Source organism: Miscanthus floridulus, chromosome 10 (assembly GCF_019320115.1).
Source record: "Miscanthus floridulus cultivar M001 chromosome 10, ASM1932011v1, whole genome shotgun sequence".
Taxonomy (NCBI): Eukaryota; Viridiplantae; Streptophyta; class Magnoliopsida; order Poales; family Poaceae; genus Miscanthus; species Miscanthus floridulus.
Window position 1 is genome coordinate 118,846,904 of NC_089589.1, and position 16,042 is coordinate 118,862,945.

A 16,042-nucleotide genomic window follows, 5' to 3' on the forward strand; every position below is an offset into this window, starting at 1 on the left:
ATGAATAACAAAAACTATATGTTCGGAAAAGTCAAAAGCGGACCCACTGCCAAAACCCGGAGCGTTCTTCAGTTGTCGCAGTGTTTAGAGCCGTAGGGCATCACTGGTGGGACCCATATGGGAGATAAAAGAAATACCTAGATCTGTTTGGCTGATACTAAAGCCGACTGATAAGCCAGCTAAAACTGTTTTATTATGAAAGAAAATACTGTAGATTCTTACTGATAAGCCGGCTACGAAAAAGACCCACCCTACATCGGTCAGAGAAGTGCCAACGAAATTCTATTATATGGTTTGGGCACCCGAGCAAGCGCTCCGCTCCTTGTTTTTCTAGCACCGGTGGAAGTTGGAATCACTTGTTGTAGTGGGAAGGAGCGCCTAATCTTGACGGGGCTTAGCACGACTGCACGAGACAACACACAAGCGACAAATATGGCATTGCCACGCGTGCTGCTGCCGGTGCCATAGACTCGGGCCATGTTGACTTGTGTTATAAGTCGTATTTTTTTAGTTAATAAATAGTATTTTTTCACGACAAATCGGGCCTACCGCTACGTTTGCCCTCAAAGAAGAGGGCCGCGTCCTCATCGCCGTCGTCACATCACGCGTACGCGTCCCCTGCAGTCAGAAGGCTGTGTTGCACAAAAGCACACGAGTCCACAGCTTCCGAGGAAAACACAAACAAGGGTCCAAATATTCCAGTTAAAAAAACAAGAGTCCATATATTGGTTGTTTCATATTTTCGCAACAACGCAGGAGCACAGTTAAGAAAACAAGAGTCCAATACTCCAGTTAAGAAAAAAAAAACAACCGTTGAAAACTCATGTATTTCGCTCTCTGACATGTAGGACGGCACGGTAGTATATTATTTGTAATCTAAAAAAAAGTAGTATATTATTTACGGACTGTGAAAAAAAAATGAAATTATGCTTGCACGAGAGCGGGCATGGTTTTCCTCACAGCCTCACAACCAATTGTATGAGTGTACCGGGCCTCGGCCTAGCATGTGACACGATTACATGAATATCAGAACTCGTCACACTACACGTAAGTTATAGATTTTTAGGTTGTTGTTTGGTTCACTCTCATATATAGCGTGTCATATTTTGATAGCAACATATCTTGTAGGTCATAGACTCATTTTGTTACTAATCTTTATTATAAGTGTGATTTCGATTTTACTTGCCACACTTTGTTTATGTCAGCCACACATTACCTAAGGTTGGCCGTTGAAAACTAAGCCATCAACCAAACAAACCCTGTGCCAAAAATGCCTGTGTAAATCTAAGATTTTCACATGTGGGCTGAATGCCCGCCTCTGTAAATGAAACTTAGGAAATAAAAAATGGCTTAGCAAGCACACCGCAGAGGCCCATTGTGGAGGTCATTGTTGTCCTTGACCACGCCACTGCAGATGCCACTAAGCCTGCTCCTGCATCCACCACCTGATTCGCATGTTGTTGAGCGCGCTCCTGCTGTTATCACCAAATTCGACTGTCGCCGAGCATTTTCCTGGCTCTCCTGCTACATTTGCCTCCGCCGCCAGATCCGTTTCGCCATGAGAGAGAGAGAGAGAGAGAGAGAGAGAGAGTGTGTGTGTGAGTGAGGGAGTGAGGGAGAGGGAGAGCAAAGGAAGATAAAGGGAGAGGTGATGTACCTCGTCGATTGCGGTGCGGTGCCACTGTCGCGCACAACCTCTGTTGGGCCACAACCATCGCCTCTTGGAACCATTGCTAGGCCGCCACCGCGTGCGCGCACTCTCAGCTGGATAGAGAAGGGGTTGTAGCTCGCTAGATCTAGGGGCTAGGACATCGGAAAAGGGGGGCGAACGAAGTCCTCGTGGATCTAACCTACCGCGACAATGCCACTATTGTCGATCAAGATCAAACACCTGCCCTTGAAATCTTCATTCTAGGCTAACATTTGTAGAGGGCCTAAAAAGACAACAAACAGTGGGCACGATGTGGCTACTATGCAAAACCGATGACCGATCGAATGCTCATACGGTGCACATGATGATCAGTTGATCACGCTGGATTTGATGCTTACACAACATTCACACGGTAGGGTACGGGTACACGTCGATCGACTGATGTTTGACCATGTTGGATCCATCACTACGTAGAAAAACATTTTTAGGGGCGGTTGGTAACCGTTTGTAGGGGCGGTTTTGCCAGCCGCCCCTATGAAAGGGTGGCTACAAATCATGCATTTGTATGGGCAGTTGACAAGCCTGGGCGTTCGGGTTACCCGATTTTTTCGGGTCGGGTAATTCGGGTAATTCAAAATTCGGGTAATGAAAATTGTTACCCGATATTACCCCCGAAAAAACACTACCCGTAAATTCGGGTACCCGATAATTCGGGTTCGGGTTCGGGTATTACCCGATATACCCAAATTTACAGAAAACAACAAACTACACTAAATTTCAATAGCGATCTATACATAATTTCAGCAGCAATTTATATAGAATTTCAATAACAATTTGTAGAGAATAATATATTACAGTCACTCATTCAAATAGAGAGAATTATATTCTAATAAAGTGATAAGTTAAATGGTTCAGCTAACAACACACGATAAATACAAAGACAAAAACAAATCTTTGGGTAGTTCGGGTAGTTTGGGTACCGGGGGATATTACCCGAATTACCCAAACTAATTTCGGGTAATCAAAATCGCTATCCGAATTTGAGATCGGGTACCTCGGGTTCGGGTAATTCGGGTCCGGGTTCGGATAATTCGGGTACGGGTAATGGGTATCGGGTATTTTGCCCAGGCTTAGCAGTTGGTACTGTAGCCGCCCCTACAAATCAATTTATAGGGGCGGTCTGGGAACACCAGCCGTCCCTACAAATCGATTTGTAGGGGCGGCTACAGTACCAACCGCCCCTACAAATTATTTTTTCGCCAAAAAAAATTTAAATTTACAATTCAAATTCGACGGAAGGGCTGCTTAGCATACAATTATTCATCTTAGCACTTTCACAAAGACATGAAAGACATGAAAATGATACTGAGATACATGGATGATTTTTCCTTTTTGATATCATAGTGCTTGGCATACAGTTGATATGATATTCCAGGAAGTATCACAATATAAACTTTGGTGATATTCATGGATTACAGAACAAGTGAACACAAAATATAAACTTTGATGTTATAATTAAGACTTCGCAGGGACATATGTAATCCCTGGCTCCTATACTTACTGTTGTTGTTGCTGCTGTGGTGGTGGAGCTTGAAACCTTTGTGGTTGCCGCTCAAACTCTTGCTGTTGAAGTGGTATAGCTAGCTCCAGATCAGAGCTGCAAGCATAGGAGGGCCAATGTGGTAGAGTTAGAATTTAGATAACACATACAAAGTGCTCAGGAGTGCACATCATCTATGATGATTCAGCACGTTGAGCACATTCAAAATCACAGTAAGGCATATATTGGTCATTCAAGTACATGCTAAGCCGACAGTCCAATACACAATGACAGAAAAACCATCAAATAGTCAAAGTTCAAGAAAGTTATTGCGCTTGGTTAACAACAACAATCAACAAATCAGAAAAGAAACTATAGCTTCAACTAGCATATCATTTATAGCCCTACTGACGGACATTTTGTGCACAGTACCATTCATACAAGATTCACATGGTTGCTGAAATCCAAACTAGGAATGTTGTACACACACAACAATAAAGCACATTGAGAAAAACAGGTAGGAAAAACATACTTTTCATAAGTGTTGCCAAATTGAGCAAGATAATCCTATGAACAAAGATAAATTTGAACTAGTTAACATTAATGTACCTAATAACAACTACAACAGTTTATTGATGTTATACATACAGCAGTACTCGTCATAGCTTGCTATTCATTCCATGAATCATTTCTTGGAGTTTCAGCCTTAAAGGGTGTGAAGTTGATGGTAAGAAAATTATCAATCAGCTCCCCTGAAAATAAATCAATTTAAGTGTGAAGCCAAATATAGTAATTCTTGCATTGTACAAAGAGATTCACGCATGTACAAAAGTCAATAACAAAAAAAATCTCACATTGATGTTCTGTGGCCTTGTCATCCACGGAAGGGCTGCTTTCCCCAGTCTTGTCAGCCTGCTCAGCAAGAACCACCTCCCCCTCATACTAATCTACTATAGTCCAACACTCCAACTCCAATTCGATACAACCAAGCAAATCAAAACATAAACGAAATGACGGTTAAATTTACATGTAAAAAAGGAATGTCACTTTTAAAAAATCATAAAAGGGATTTTTTACGACCCTATAAACAATTGGATCCCTCCCAATATTAGGACAATAAGCAACTCCCAAATCAATCCCCAATACCATCTAGTATGCAATCACAGATGTAACATCATATCATAGAAAAGAAAAGAAGCACCCTTACCGCACAAGAGAGCTCCTCCCGGAGGCGATCCATACACGACATGTTACCGGTGGCCGCTGCCTTCTCGCCAGATCCTGTGGCCTGACAATCTCTGTTACATGAAGAGGAGAAAACCACTTCAGTGGCTTCATGTGGCCTGACAAATGCAGTGCATCTGAGAAATGAGAGACCAGTTTAATGCTAGGGGCCTAGGACAATGAAAACAGCAATGCGATGATCAACAACCAATTACTCCTATCCTTACAGCCTCAAGGATGTAATTCTTACCAGAATATAATTTTCAGCGACAATCCATGAACATGCGTCTCCTCTCAATGTATGGGAAGGCAGAAACTTCAGACCCATGAACCATACTATTTTTTCCAAGGCTAAACTGAACCACCAATTACCGCACAACAATCCGGAAGTATTACCTAACTAGATGCAGACTGAAAGACCAGCGAGCAATACTATTATAAGAATTGTAAGCATATCAGATCACAACCAGCGCCCTTCTCCTTCATGTCGGCGGTCTTGGCCGCCTCCTTCTCCACCTCCTTCTCGTACGAGCGCAGCTCCTTCACGATCCTCTTGCACGTCGACGTCTTGATCTTCATATTCCCCAGCGTCGCCATCCTAGAATGCAAGAGGCAGGAACGGACCCAATAATTTGTGAAAAACACCCCCCCCCCCCCCCCCCCCCCCCCGAAGCCACATGCATACACTTAGACTTGTGATTAGATCAGATCCGGATATGGTTCGGGGCCGGGTGCTCAGTTTTGCAGGGAAGGAAGGGGAGAGAGGGGGGAAAGAGTACCTGCTGTGGTGGGTGCTCGTCGTCGACGAAGGGACCTGGGCAGCTGGGAGTAGGGCCCCATTGATGCAGAAAACGGCCAAATCGAACGTATAGGCGAGATGAACGGGAGAAACGAAGAAAAACAACAGACTGGTGTAAAAGCAGGGCTATTGCGCCGCCGTACCGGCGAGAACCCGAGCAGGAAAAGAATTAGGCGGGTCGGCCGCCGTACCTGGTGTTGGATCCGGCGCTGCCGCCGGCGGAGGAGGTGGAGGCCCGTCTCTTGCGACGGGACTCGCGGATGGGGGTGTCCTCGACGACCATCGCGGCGAGGACGGACTCCTCGTCCCACCTGGCAGAACCCCCGCCACCCTAGGGTGCGCCGCCGAGTGCCGCCGCACGGAGAAGAGGGGGGTGCGACTCCGTGCACCTCCGCTGGAGAGGGAGGTCCCGTCACCGCGTGGGGGAGAGGGAGGGGCGGCGTGGGGGAGAGACGGAGGGGCTCGAAGAGAGTCGGAGGAGAGGGACAGCGAGTGAGAGAGAGAGAGAGGGAGTCGAGACTGAGAGAGAGAGAGGAGACAGTAGATATTTTGGACGATTGGACCGTACGTGGGTATTTCTAGGGGCGGTTCAATCACCAGCCGCATCCTACAAATAGAAACACTGGGGGCGGCTGGTGATTGAGCCGCCCTTACAAAACCTATCCATTTGTAGGGGCGGCTCGTATCACCAGCCGCCCCTGCTATTTTATTTGTAGGGGCGGCTGGTCTCGTAGATCCCGAACACGTCACTGTAGGGGCGGCTCCATCACCAGCCGCCCCTAAAAAAATTATCCCGTTGCTAAAAACCGTTTTTCACGTAGTGCATTGATCACCTTATTGAAGCGAATGTACTCTGTCAAAGGAAACCAACCATCCAATCCAAGTTAATTACACACGCACGTTCAATATTTAATACTCTTTATTAGCATCTAAACATCCGACGTAACGGGTTCCCTAATATATCAAACACCTCCTGAGTTCCAACCCGATCGATTAGACGAGCCCAATTCAATGCGCTTCACAACTCCCAACTGCATGCCGATCGAAACGATCGATCGGATCAGATCCCGGCCGCCGCTGTTCACGCGTTCACGCTACGCACCGTCCGACGCATGCACGCACGCATCAATCGATCGTCGTCTCTGGTGGTGTGTATCCACCGTGCACCGAGCTAGCTCGCCGAGACGCCATCGCCGACACGTACCCGCCATGCATGGCAGCTCCGATCCCTGTCGTCCCTGGCCGCCTCGCTCAGCTAGCACCACGCACAAGCTAGCACACAGGCCAGTCGCCTCTATCGCCAACCGCGCCGCCCGCGGCCGCTACAAATAGTACCCCCCTCAGCTCAGCGCGCCCAGCACGACACGACAGGCCCGGCGTCGATCGCACTCGCACCACGCACTGCACACCACTCGATCAACACACACCAGCTTTCGAGAGAGTTCGTTCCGAGACGGAGATGACGACGAAGCCGTCGGCAGCCGCGGCGCGCGCCGCCGTGGTGGCGCCCCTGCTGCTACTGCTGGTGGCCGCCGCCGCGACTATGACGACGACGACAGAGGCCGCGACGAGCCCGTGCAACCCGGCGCTGCTGACGCCGTGCGCGGGGCCGGCGCTGTTCGGCGGGGCGGTGCCGCCGGCGTGCTGCGCGCAGCTGCGGGCGCAGCAGGGGTGCCTGTGCGGGTACGCGCGCAGCCCCAACTACGGGAGCTACATCCGCAGCCCCAACGCGGCGAAGCTCTTCGCCGTCTGCAGCGTCGCCACGCCGCGCTGCGGTTAGCTTGCTAGCCTAGCCGCCACTAGGCAGCCTACTAGCTAGCTATAGCTATTCGAATGCATATATGCATCATGTTCAGTTCATGAATAAAAATCATAAAATCAATCAAGGACGGACGTACCATATCCGTCCATTTACATCGTACCATAGCGACTTGGGAGAAAAGATTTGCAGCTGCTGATATGGTCCCCGGTCTCCGTCGATGGCGCTGTTTTCTTAGATCATGCATGTGTCCACAACTCCATGATGTCGTGTGATTATTCACCCTATGTAACAAACACTTTCTTTGAATATCAATGAAATCCAGGCGGGGAATCTCTCTCCTCCGTAGTTTACTGTCAAAAAAAAAAAAACATCGTCCAAGCATTCAACCATTCAACTCAGGGAAAAACCAATTGGTGATGGCAGAAGACGACCTCACCTATTGCACATTTCGCTGGGCATATCATTAATGCTCTATTCTTGGAGTGAAGAAAAAAATAAGCGTCCCACACATGCTACTATTTTTTTTTTCAATAAATAAAACAGTGTTCACATTATCTTTTCTTCAAAGTTACACATGCCGCAGCAGAGTATATATTTTGGCCTTAAACAAAGCAACAAAGAGAACACCAAAACATGCATTTCACGTGACAACGGGCGACGACTGTGTGGTGTGGTGGGATGGTACACCTATGTGTGCGAACCGCATCAATAGGCCACCGATAGTTATTTGGGATAAAATTCCAATGCTGCGACCATAGATATAAAGGGAGGGAGCCATGGAGGGCACCAGCAATGTATGGAGACAGGGTGTTCTTTTAAATGGATCCTATGACGTTATGTGTTCTAACAAGATGTCATCTGATGTTCGTCCCCAATGTCTAGAAACGGGCATGCATCCATAATTGGACCCGCCATTCTTTCTCATATTTATGCAATCCTCTTCCCTCCCAATTCGACCACTCCAGCCGACCCAGCCGACCCATCACCTGTAGGAGCACTCCAACCATCTGCCTGCTTTGGCCCCATATTTCTCGTGTGCTGCCCATTCCACCCGAGGCACCACCTCTGTAGCCTGTGCTCAGAGGTCGCGGTGGCTAGGACGGGGGCATCGACATCGGAGAGAGCCGCATCTCTTGCCTGTGCTCAGAGCCACAAAGCCTTCGTGCATCGGGCTAGCCTTGAACCCATCTACAATAGGAGGAGGATGGTAGCGCCTTCCTCCTATGGCAGTATAAGAGAGAGAGAGGAGGATGAGAGCGGATCCTACGAATAAAAGCAACTTCTTATTCATGGATTTGGCTACATGGTGTATGGAACCAGGTCATGTACATGCATTTAATGTATGGATCTAGGATAGAAACGCCCGTCATGGACGCTCTTAGAGCATAGTCTTTAACTTACTTTCTGAATTCTCATTTGGAGAGCTATTTGATTAAAAATTATTTTTATATACTTCCACCTTTCAATATGTAAGGGACCGTGACGCCTAAGAGGGGGGTTGAATTAGGCAACTTGAAACTCTAACTCTGAACTATGACCTCTTTTTCTATCCTTAACAAAAACTTATGCAAAAGATAAACTACCTAATGTGCAACTACGGTTTTGCTAGTGAGTTGCTATATCTACCGCAAAAAGGAGTTATGCAACATAGGTTCCAAACCTATCAACTAGCCTATCAGTAAGCTAGGAAAGTAAAACACAAACCAAGGTTGCAATGTAAATGCGGAAGCTAAAGAGTAAGGTAGAGATATGCAAACTTCATCGACGACTCTGGTATTTTTACTAGGTATCGAGAAGTGTGCAAGCTTCCCCTTAGTCCTCGTTGGAGCCCCTGGCAAGAAATCCCTCGCAAGGACTAAATTTCCGGTCGGGTAATGTAACAGAACCGACCAATTATACGAAATTAGGTAAGAAAATCATCCGCCAGAGCAGACGATTTAGCAAACTTAAGCCCGTATAACCCGGTAGTCCGTGAAATCACGAAGGATTTTAAACCAACTTCCATTCCAGCCAAGATCGTAATAAGTTTAGCGGTCACCATCACATATTATATAAAAGTTCGCAATCTCAGATACATCAGAGTTTCAACATAGTTATTACAAAACCAGTTTGAATAAAAGTAGCGGAAGTCATTTGTTCAAACCACACACACACTCACGCGGAGTTTAAATATAGTGCCAACGAATGATCATCTCCAACAAAAGCATCAGACGAGACGTAAGGAATGACCATGCCCATGGTCCTAAGCATCACCCATCGCAGGATACAGGCAGTTGATACAGTAGCCGTAATACATCTGCCCATCTGCAACAAGTGGGAATAAAACCCTGAGTACGAGAAGGTACTCAGCTAGACTTATCCGACATAACCGAAAATAAGTGACACCAAGGATTATGAAGGGCTTTATAGTAGGGTAGCTGACTCATTTGCAAAAAGAAGCATTTTTAGCATTTCAAGACCCTTTTCAAAAGCATTATTGCCAAGTTAATTATTATGAACCTGTCGACTAGATTTGCACCTATACTAGAGTAAACATGTGATTAAGCAGATAATGATAACCAATGATCATTAAACAACTCCCATACTGTCATATTCATTATAACTGTCCAAGTGTTCCATAAACATTTACTACGATGAAGTAACTCAAGTCAAGTGCTCACTATCCAGGAGCGATGGCGATTCGAATCGATTCCTAACCAGCTGGTGATTTATTCCTTACACAAACCTCACTCACCCGCTAAAGTGAGATATTGATCACCGAGTCAACTTTCTAGGTATCTCGAGTTTGCCAAGAACCACATGTACCCGGGGGCCGACCGACTGCACTTTGGTCTTATCATCTCGCCCCCGTGTCCTACCACACCTGCTCCGACACAGTGCGCTGCGGGCAATCTACTCGGCCCGAAAAATCTCCCAGCTTCGTGATCGGAAGGTACTTTATCCGGCCAGCTAAATATAAGGCATGCGTTCAACATGACTCAAGGCCCAACAACGGTCGGTCCTTAATCGACACAGACGGAAACACTACAGTCCAAAACTCTGCAAGTCTCCGTCCGGTCTCAACTTCATTTAACACTTAGTTATACCATGACTTCATAATCATCCAAGCAGATCCAGGTAACCACCTATAGCTCGCAGGTGACAGGAAATCACCCGACTTCTACCGGTCTAAGCCAGCTAAGCATTGACTCGACTGCGGATACCAGGGTAACAAGGATATAGTATAACAAAGGTAGACAAGGTATAATGCAGCAACGGTTGCAAACAACTCCTGAACGTAATGCATCAATTAAAGTAAAGCATTTAATTAAATTATTGCAAACCGGGAGAAAAATGCTCCGGGGCTTGCCTCTCTCGAAGGAGCTCGGACGGTGATCGGGGCACTCCGGAAGTTCCTCAACGTCCTCCTCGTCGGCTTCGGGCACTTCCTGCGGCTGCACCTCGAACTGCTCCTCGGGCTCCTCGAGTATGACGACTGGGTTCTCGGTTTGCGATCCTGTATGATGCAATGTGCGTAAGTGCTTATGCAATCGGTGCATCGGATGAGATGAATACAATGGATATGTTTAAATGCAAGGTAGTCAACATCATCCAAGAAAATATACTACAAGCACATGTTATCTACTGCATTCTCTTCTACTACTAATATATTAAGTCAACATATCTTATGAAATGCTTCAAAGATACACCAAAGCTTTGCTAATTTCTTAAACACATAAAGCAATGCTTAATTAAACCCTAATTAATAATAGGTTTGAATAGCAACCTCTATTTTTCTTGCTTAGAAAAATCTTAGAAAATTACTACAGCATAGTATTACCCTAAGAAGTCTACCATCAGATTTTCATGGTGTTTGAATGAGTGGATTAGCCTACACAAAAATCACAAGCTATGGCAGGATTATGAACATAAAAATACTTTGAACTGTGAAAAGTGTCAAACAATAGAGTTAGTATTTTTAGGTTCTTCATAGCATACAATGACTGTACAAAAATTATTACATGCATGTTTTATACAAAGTTTGCTCTCTAGCAAAAATAACAAAAATCAGCCATTAAAGGTACTTGAACTACACCTCAAAATTTTCCCACAGCACATGCATGAAACATATTTTTCCTAGGAAGTACCTTATATAAGAAGATCAACAAACTTAGAATCATATTTTTCTGAAGCCTATAGATTTTTCTACATATTTTTAAGTTATCAGCAATATACATGATTAAATAAAATTCTACAGCAAAGTGTCTCAAAAATGACATGCACAATTTTTCCTAAGTAGATCTGATGATAAGGAACCTAGACAAATTTATTTCAACAGATTTGGAGCAACTTTGAGTACCCAAACATTTTTCAAACCATTTCCAATTTCAAATAATAAAGAATAATTGAAAACCATTTATCCTACAGCTACTGGGCCAGCCCGCTGGAATCAGCTGGCCCACGGCCGCTTTTGGCCTGCGCGGCCCGAGCGCAAGGAAGGGGAGACGGCCCGGCGGGCGTCGGCCCACGGCCTGGCTCGGCCTGGCTGGCTGAGCCAGAGGCCATGCCGGCGCCTGCGCTGGCGCGGCGGCGCGGCTCGGCCATGAGGCCGGCGGCCATCTCCGGCCACGGCAGGGCGAGCTAGCGGGCGCACGTGATGCGCGGGAAGATGGCGAATGCGGTAGGGTAGCTAGGCGGGGCTGGAGAAGAGAAGGGAGGGGCCTTCCATGGCGACCGAGCACGGCGGCGCCATGGCCGGCGGTGGCGAGGCTGAGACGGCCCTACCTGAGCTCGGCAGGTGGCGCAAACGCGAGCACAACTTGAAGGAGGGCGAGGCGGAGCTACGGGCGCGTGCTTGCTGGCCGAGGTGGAGGAGCCGCGGCGAATTTCGCCGGCGGGTGCGTGGCGCGGCGAGTGGCAGAGCTTGGGGCGTTCGGCTCTGGCGAGGAGGAGAGGCAGCGCGGGAGGGAGTGAGCGAGCGCACCGGCTTCGGCAGGTGAAGGCGGGCGCGTGGGCGCGGGCGCAGGCTGGCTGCGACGTGCGGCGGCGTCGACGGCGCATGGCCGCCACGCGGCGAGCGAGCTCTGCCGCAGTCGGGACGCACGGCGCGGCGCGACAGCGGGCAGGCGCGCGGAGGCAGGCCAGGCGCGGCGCGGCGCTGGGCTGGGCCGAGCGAGGCGAGGCGCGCGCAGGATGCTGGCTGGGCCGGCTGCGGCCACGGGCCAGAAGCGAGGCGGCGGCCCGCGAAGGAGGAAAAAGCCTTTTCCAAATATATTTTCAAGGAATTTTTAAATGCCATCTTTAAATTATTATTTTGAGCAAGAAAATGACATCTTTTGAAAATGTACCAAAAATGAAAGTTGATTAGAATTTAATTCTCTACAACTTTGCTTTTAGGACCACAGCCAAATTCTTTCTAGATTTGGAATTGTAAGATCAAAGTCCAAGTTTAACTCAAAACCCTAATTTTTGGGAATTTAATTTTAAAGCCAAATTTTGAATTAATATGAATACCAACCTTGCTCCAAAAATTGAACTAAACATTGCTAGATGATTTACAATAGTAGCCAGACATGTTTTACTAACCTAGCAAGCAAAATTCAGGGCAAAACAACTTTAACAAGGTATGCAACATTCAGGTTTCACAACATGTTTCAAATGTTTCAAAGCAGTGTTTCAATTGTTATTCACAGGATTAGGCATGTATGATTTGGATGCTTGATGATGCATGATTTGCAGTGACTAAATGCAGGCATAACACCGGGGTGTTACAGGTAACTCCGTGGATAGCCCCGAGCCTTCGCCACGTGCAAGTGGATCTCCGATGTGCCTTCCGGCAAGCCTCTCCTGGATCGCTCCCCGCCGTCTTCACTATCAAGCTTCTGGCCGAACCGCCGCGGGCCTTGTTCCCTTCGGTACACGGTGACAGCCACATCACAAACACGGTTGGTGTGATCTTGCAAGACTACAAGCCCCTCCGATGTACAACAATGGTGCGTGCAAGCACCGAATGGAAAAAGGTGTGCAAACCTCACTAAACAGTAGGCCTCAACCTAAAGCAAGCGCATAAGCGGTGGTCTAACTAACCTAAGTACTTCGCAAAGCACCTAAGCTAATCACCGAATATCTCAATAAGCACTATGCAAGTGGAGATCACTAAAATGGTGTATTAATACCCTTGGTATGTTTCCTCAGCTCTCCACACTTGTCTTGGCCGGTTGGTGGCATATTTATAGCCCCAAATGAGAGAACTAGCCGTTGGAATAAAAACCAATGTTTCTGCTAGTGATCGGACGCTGATCACGTCCCGATCGGACGTGTCCGGTCCTACCGACCGTTGGAGCGCGTGCGTTGATCGGACTCTGGGCCGAGTCTGGTCTCACTCGATCGGACACGTCCGGTCGCACTGGCGCTGCTCTGGAACCTTTCTAGACATGATCGGATGCTACTTCTTGGTGCGTCCGGTCGTCCTGCCGTTGCGTCCGGTTACGCTGAGAACATTGTTGTTGATGATGAACAGTGAAGTCTGTGCGTCCGGTCACTGCCTCGCTCAGCGTCCGATCGCTGGTGCTGACGTCTGCTGTTGCCGAGCAACTGATCGAACGCGTCCGGTCCTCATAGGGCCGCGTCCGGTCACCTCTACCGAGCTCGTTTCTTCACGATCTTGCGTCCGGCTTGGTTTCCATCTTCGTGCTTGGACTTTACTTGATATCTTGGGTCTTCTCTTGTGTTTCTAGAGTCTTGCTTATGGTGCTGATCGTGGAATCATCATGTCGCCATCGTCCAAGTCACGTTTTGCACCCTATTGAACTACAAAATAATTACTTACAAATTCATTAGTCCAATTTGGTTGTATTGGTCATCAAACACCAAAATCCAAAGTAAATGGGTCTAGGGTCCATTTTCCTTACACAAGACTTTATATCTTGTGCGCACTTTGAAGAGCTATCCCCATGATTGTGATATTTGGAGATCTAATTGAAGAAATTGTTGAAGGGCAAGTCACATTAAAAGCGTAAAGAGTTGGGAAAATGCGCGATGCATTACTCACTGACCAATAGCGTGTACGTAAAGGCAAGCTGGGGAGACATGCGGCAGGCCCACGGGCTGAGGCACGTTAACAATCTAACGCACACACCCAGCAAAGGCGAGCAAGATTTCACCATTCTAGGTAATGCTTGTTTCCTTTACAAACCTAGGCCAGGCAAGCCATTTTGGCTCTCCTGTGCACTATGCTGGCAAGGAATACCTTGCTTCACAAGCCTCGAAGGTGGTCTGGCTAGAGATCCAAACATGCAGCTTTCATCTATATCCTTACTCGGCGAGGCTACATATATAATACTACCTCTGTCCTGTAATATAGTTTATTATAGGAATTTTGAGACAAATTAAGAGATAATATAAAATACGCATATACCCTCATTTTATTTCCTAATCAAACGCTATCATCAACGTGATTAATAGTGATTGGTTGATAAATAAAAAGTATTTAATACAAAACCGGTTTTTATCCTCTAGAATGCATTATATTTAAGGATAATTTTTGAATGCTAGAATACACTATATTACAGGACGGAGGGAGTAATGGGCAAAGGTTTCAAGCACCCCCATTATATTTTATCCCCTTGGCCACCTTTGGTATGCACGTATCTGAAATCGCCTGTGTGAAAAACGTAACACAAGCATGGAAAAATATATTTGACAGTGGGACGTCCTTATGTGCAGTATTCATCATTCTATTTCCGAAGAAAATTAGGAAGATGGGATATTTGTAGTGTTCGAGACTACTCCTACATGCTACGCACTTTTACTATTTTTAACGTCGACTTTCCAAATTTACCATGTAGTACATGAATGTCTTGTTTTGTATGCTACTTATATCCTCTATTTTATTTTTATTTTTCTAAATTCGGACATGCGAAAGGATCTTCATATAGCACATAGCCAATTTTCTGACGGAAATTCTCACGAACGATTCAACAAGATCACTAGAGCAATTTTGATTAGTATAATACAATTTTACTCTAACTCTACTAGGGTTATAAACCACCTATACAAATAATTTTAGTTACTATAATCTCTAGTCACACACAAGAGCTAAGTTTTTATTTAGTAAGAGCTTTCAAACTTGCCACACTGAAGAGCTCCACTAGATAAAAGGCTACAAAGCAAGCTCTCAATTCTATCTACACTAAAGAGTTTGCTACAACTAGTTTGCAGAAATATAAATGAGTAAGTAAGGTGATTATACCGCCGCGTAGAGGAGTGAACCAATCACAAGATGAATACCAATTCAATCACCGGGAGAATACCAAGGGGCAAGAGACAACCGATTTTTCTCTCGAGGTTCACATGCTTGCCGGCACGCTAGTCTCCGTTGTGTCGACCAACACTTGGTGGTTCGGCAGCTAAGAGGTGTTGCATGAACCACGTCACACAATTGGACACCGCAAGAACCTACCCATAAGTGAGGTAACTCAATGACACGAGCAATCCACTAGAGTTATCTTTCGGCTCTCCGCCGGACAAGGCATAAGACCCCTCACAATCACCGGAGCCGGCCAAGAACAATCACCAAATCGTGCTGAAACTCCTCCGCTGCTCCAAGCCGTCTAGTTGGCGGCAACCACCAAGAGAAACAAGAAATCCGCAGCCATAACGATCCCCAAGTGCCACTAGATGTAATCACTTAAGCAAATGAACTTGGAATCACTCATAATCTCATTATGATAATGAATCAGTGGGAGGTGTTTGCTTAGGCTCACAAGGATGTCAAGTATGTCAAAAAATGCTAAAGAGGGCAAGCCAAGAGCTGGCCAAGACCTTTAAATAGAGAGCCAACCACGAAAGAGTCGTTGGCCCCATGCTCCCTGCTTTCACAGCCAGATCAAACGCGCAGATGGGTGTGACCGGACGCAGCTTCCTCAGTGTCCGGTCGCTAGATCGCCGCCATGTGTCCCCGCTTTGAAACTGTGCTGCTCGATCTCAACGGTAACAAAACGGTCAGCGCTCGAGTCAACAAACGATCGGACGCGCTGCTCACTGTACCAGACGCTGAGCAACGCGGCGTCCGTTCGTTTCCAGTAA

The 16,042-nt window shown here is 46.7% G+C and overlaps 1 protein-coding gene and 1 long non-coding RNA gene across 3 annotated transcripts; one reads left to right on the forward strand and one right to left on the reverse strand.

Moving 5' to 3' along the window:
• Window positions 1-3,070: 3,070 nt before the first annotated feature.
• Window positions 3,071-4,388, reverse strand: LOC136485482 (uncharacterized). Of its 2 annotated transcripts, XR_010766457.1 has the most exons (4): window positions 4,046-4,388; window positions 3,840-3,943; window positions 3,724-3,758; window positions 3,071-3,308 (listed from the first exon to the last, which is right to left on the reverse strand). It is a non-coding gene; the product is annotated as an uncharacterized lncRNA (long non-coding RNA). The 2 variants fall into 2 exon arrangements; XR_010766456.1 differs by lacking the exon at window positions 3,724-3,758.
• A 2,259-nt stretch (window positions 4,389-6,647) lies between these two features.
• Window positions 6,648-7,153, forward strand: LOC136485942 (probable non-specific lipid-transfer protein 2). Its single transcript, XM_066482736.1, has one exon. It carries the CDS (start codon window positions 6,674-6,676, stop codon window positions 6,992-6,994), a length of 321 nt encoding a protein of 106 aa, XP_066338833.1. The 5' UTR covers window positions 6,648-6,673; the 3' UTR covers window positions 6,995-7,153.
• Window positions 7,154-16,042: the final 8,889 nt, after the last annotated feature.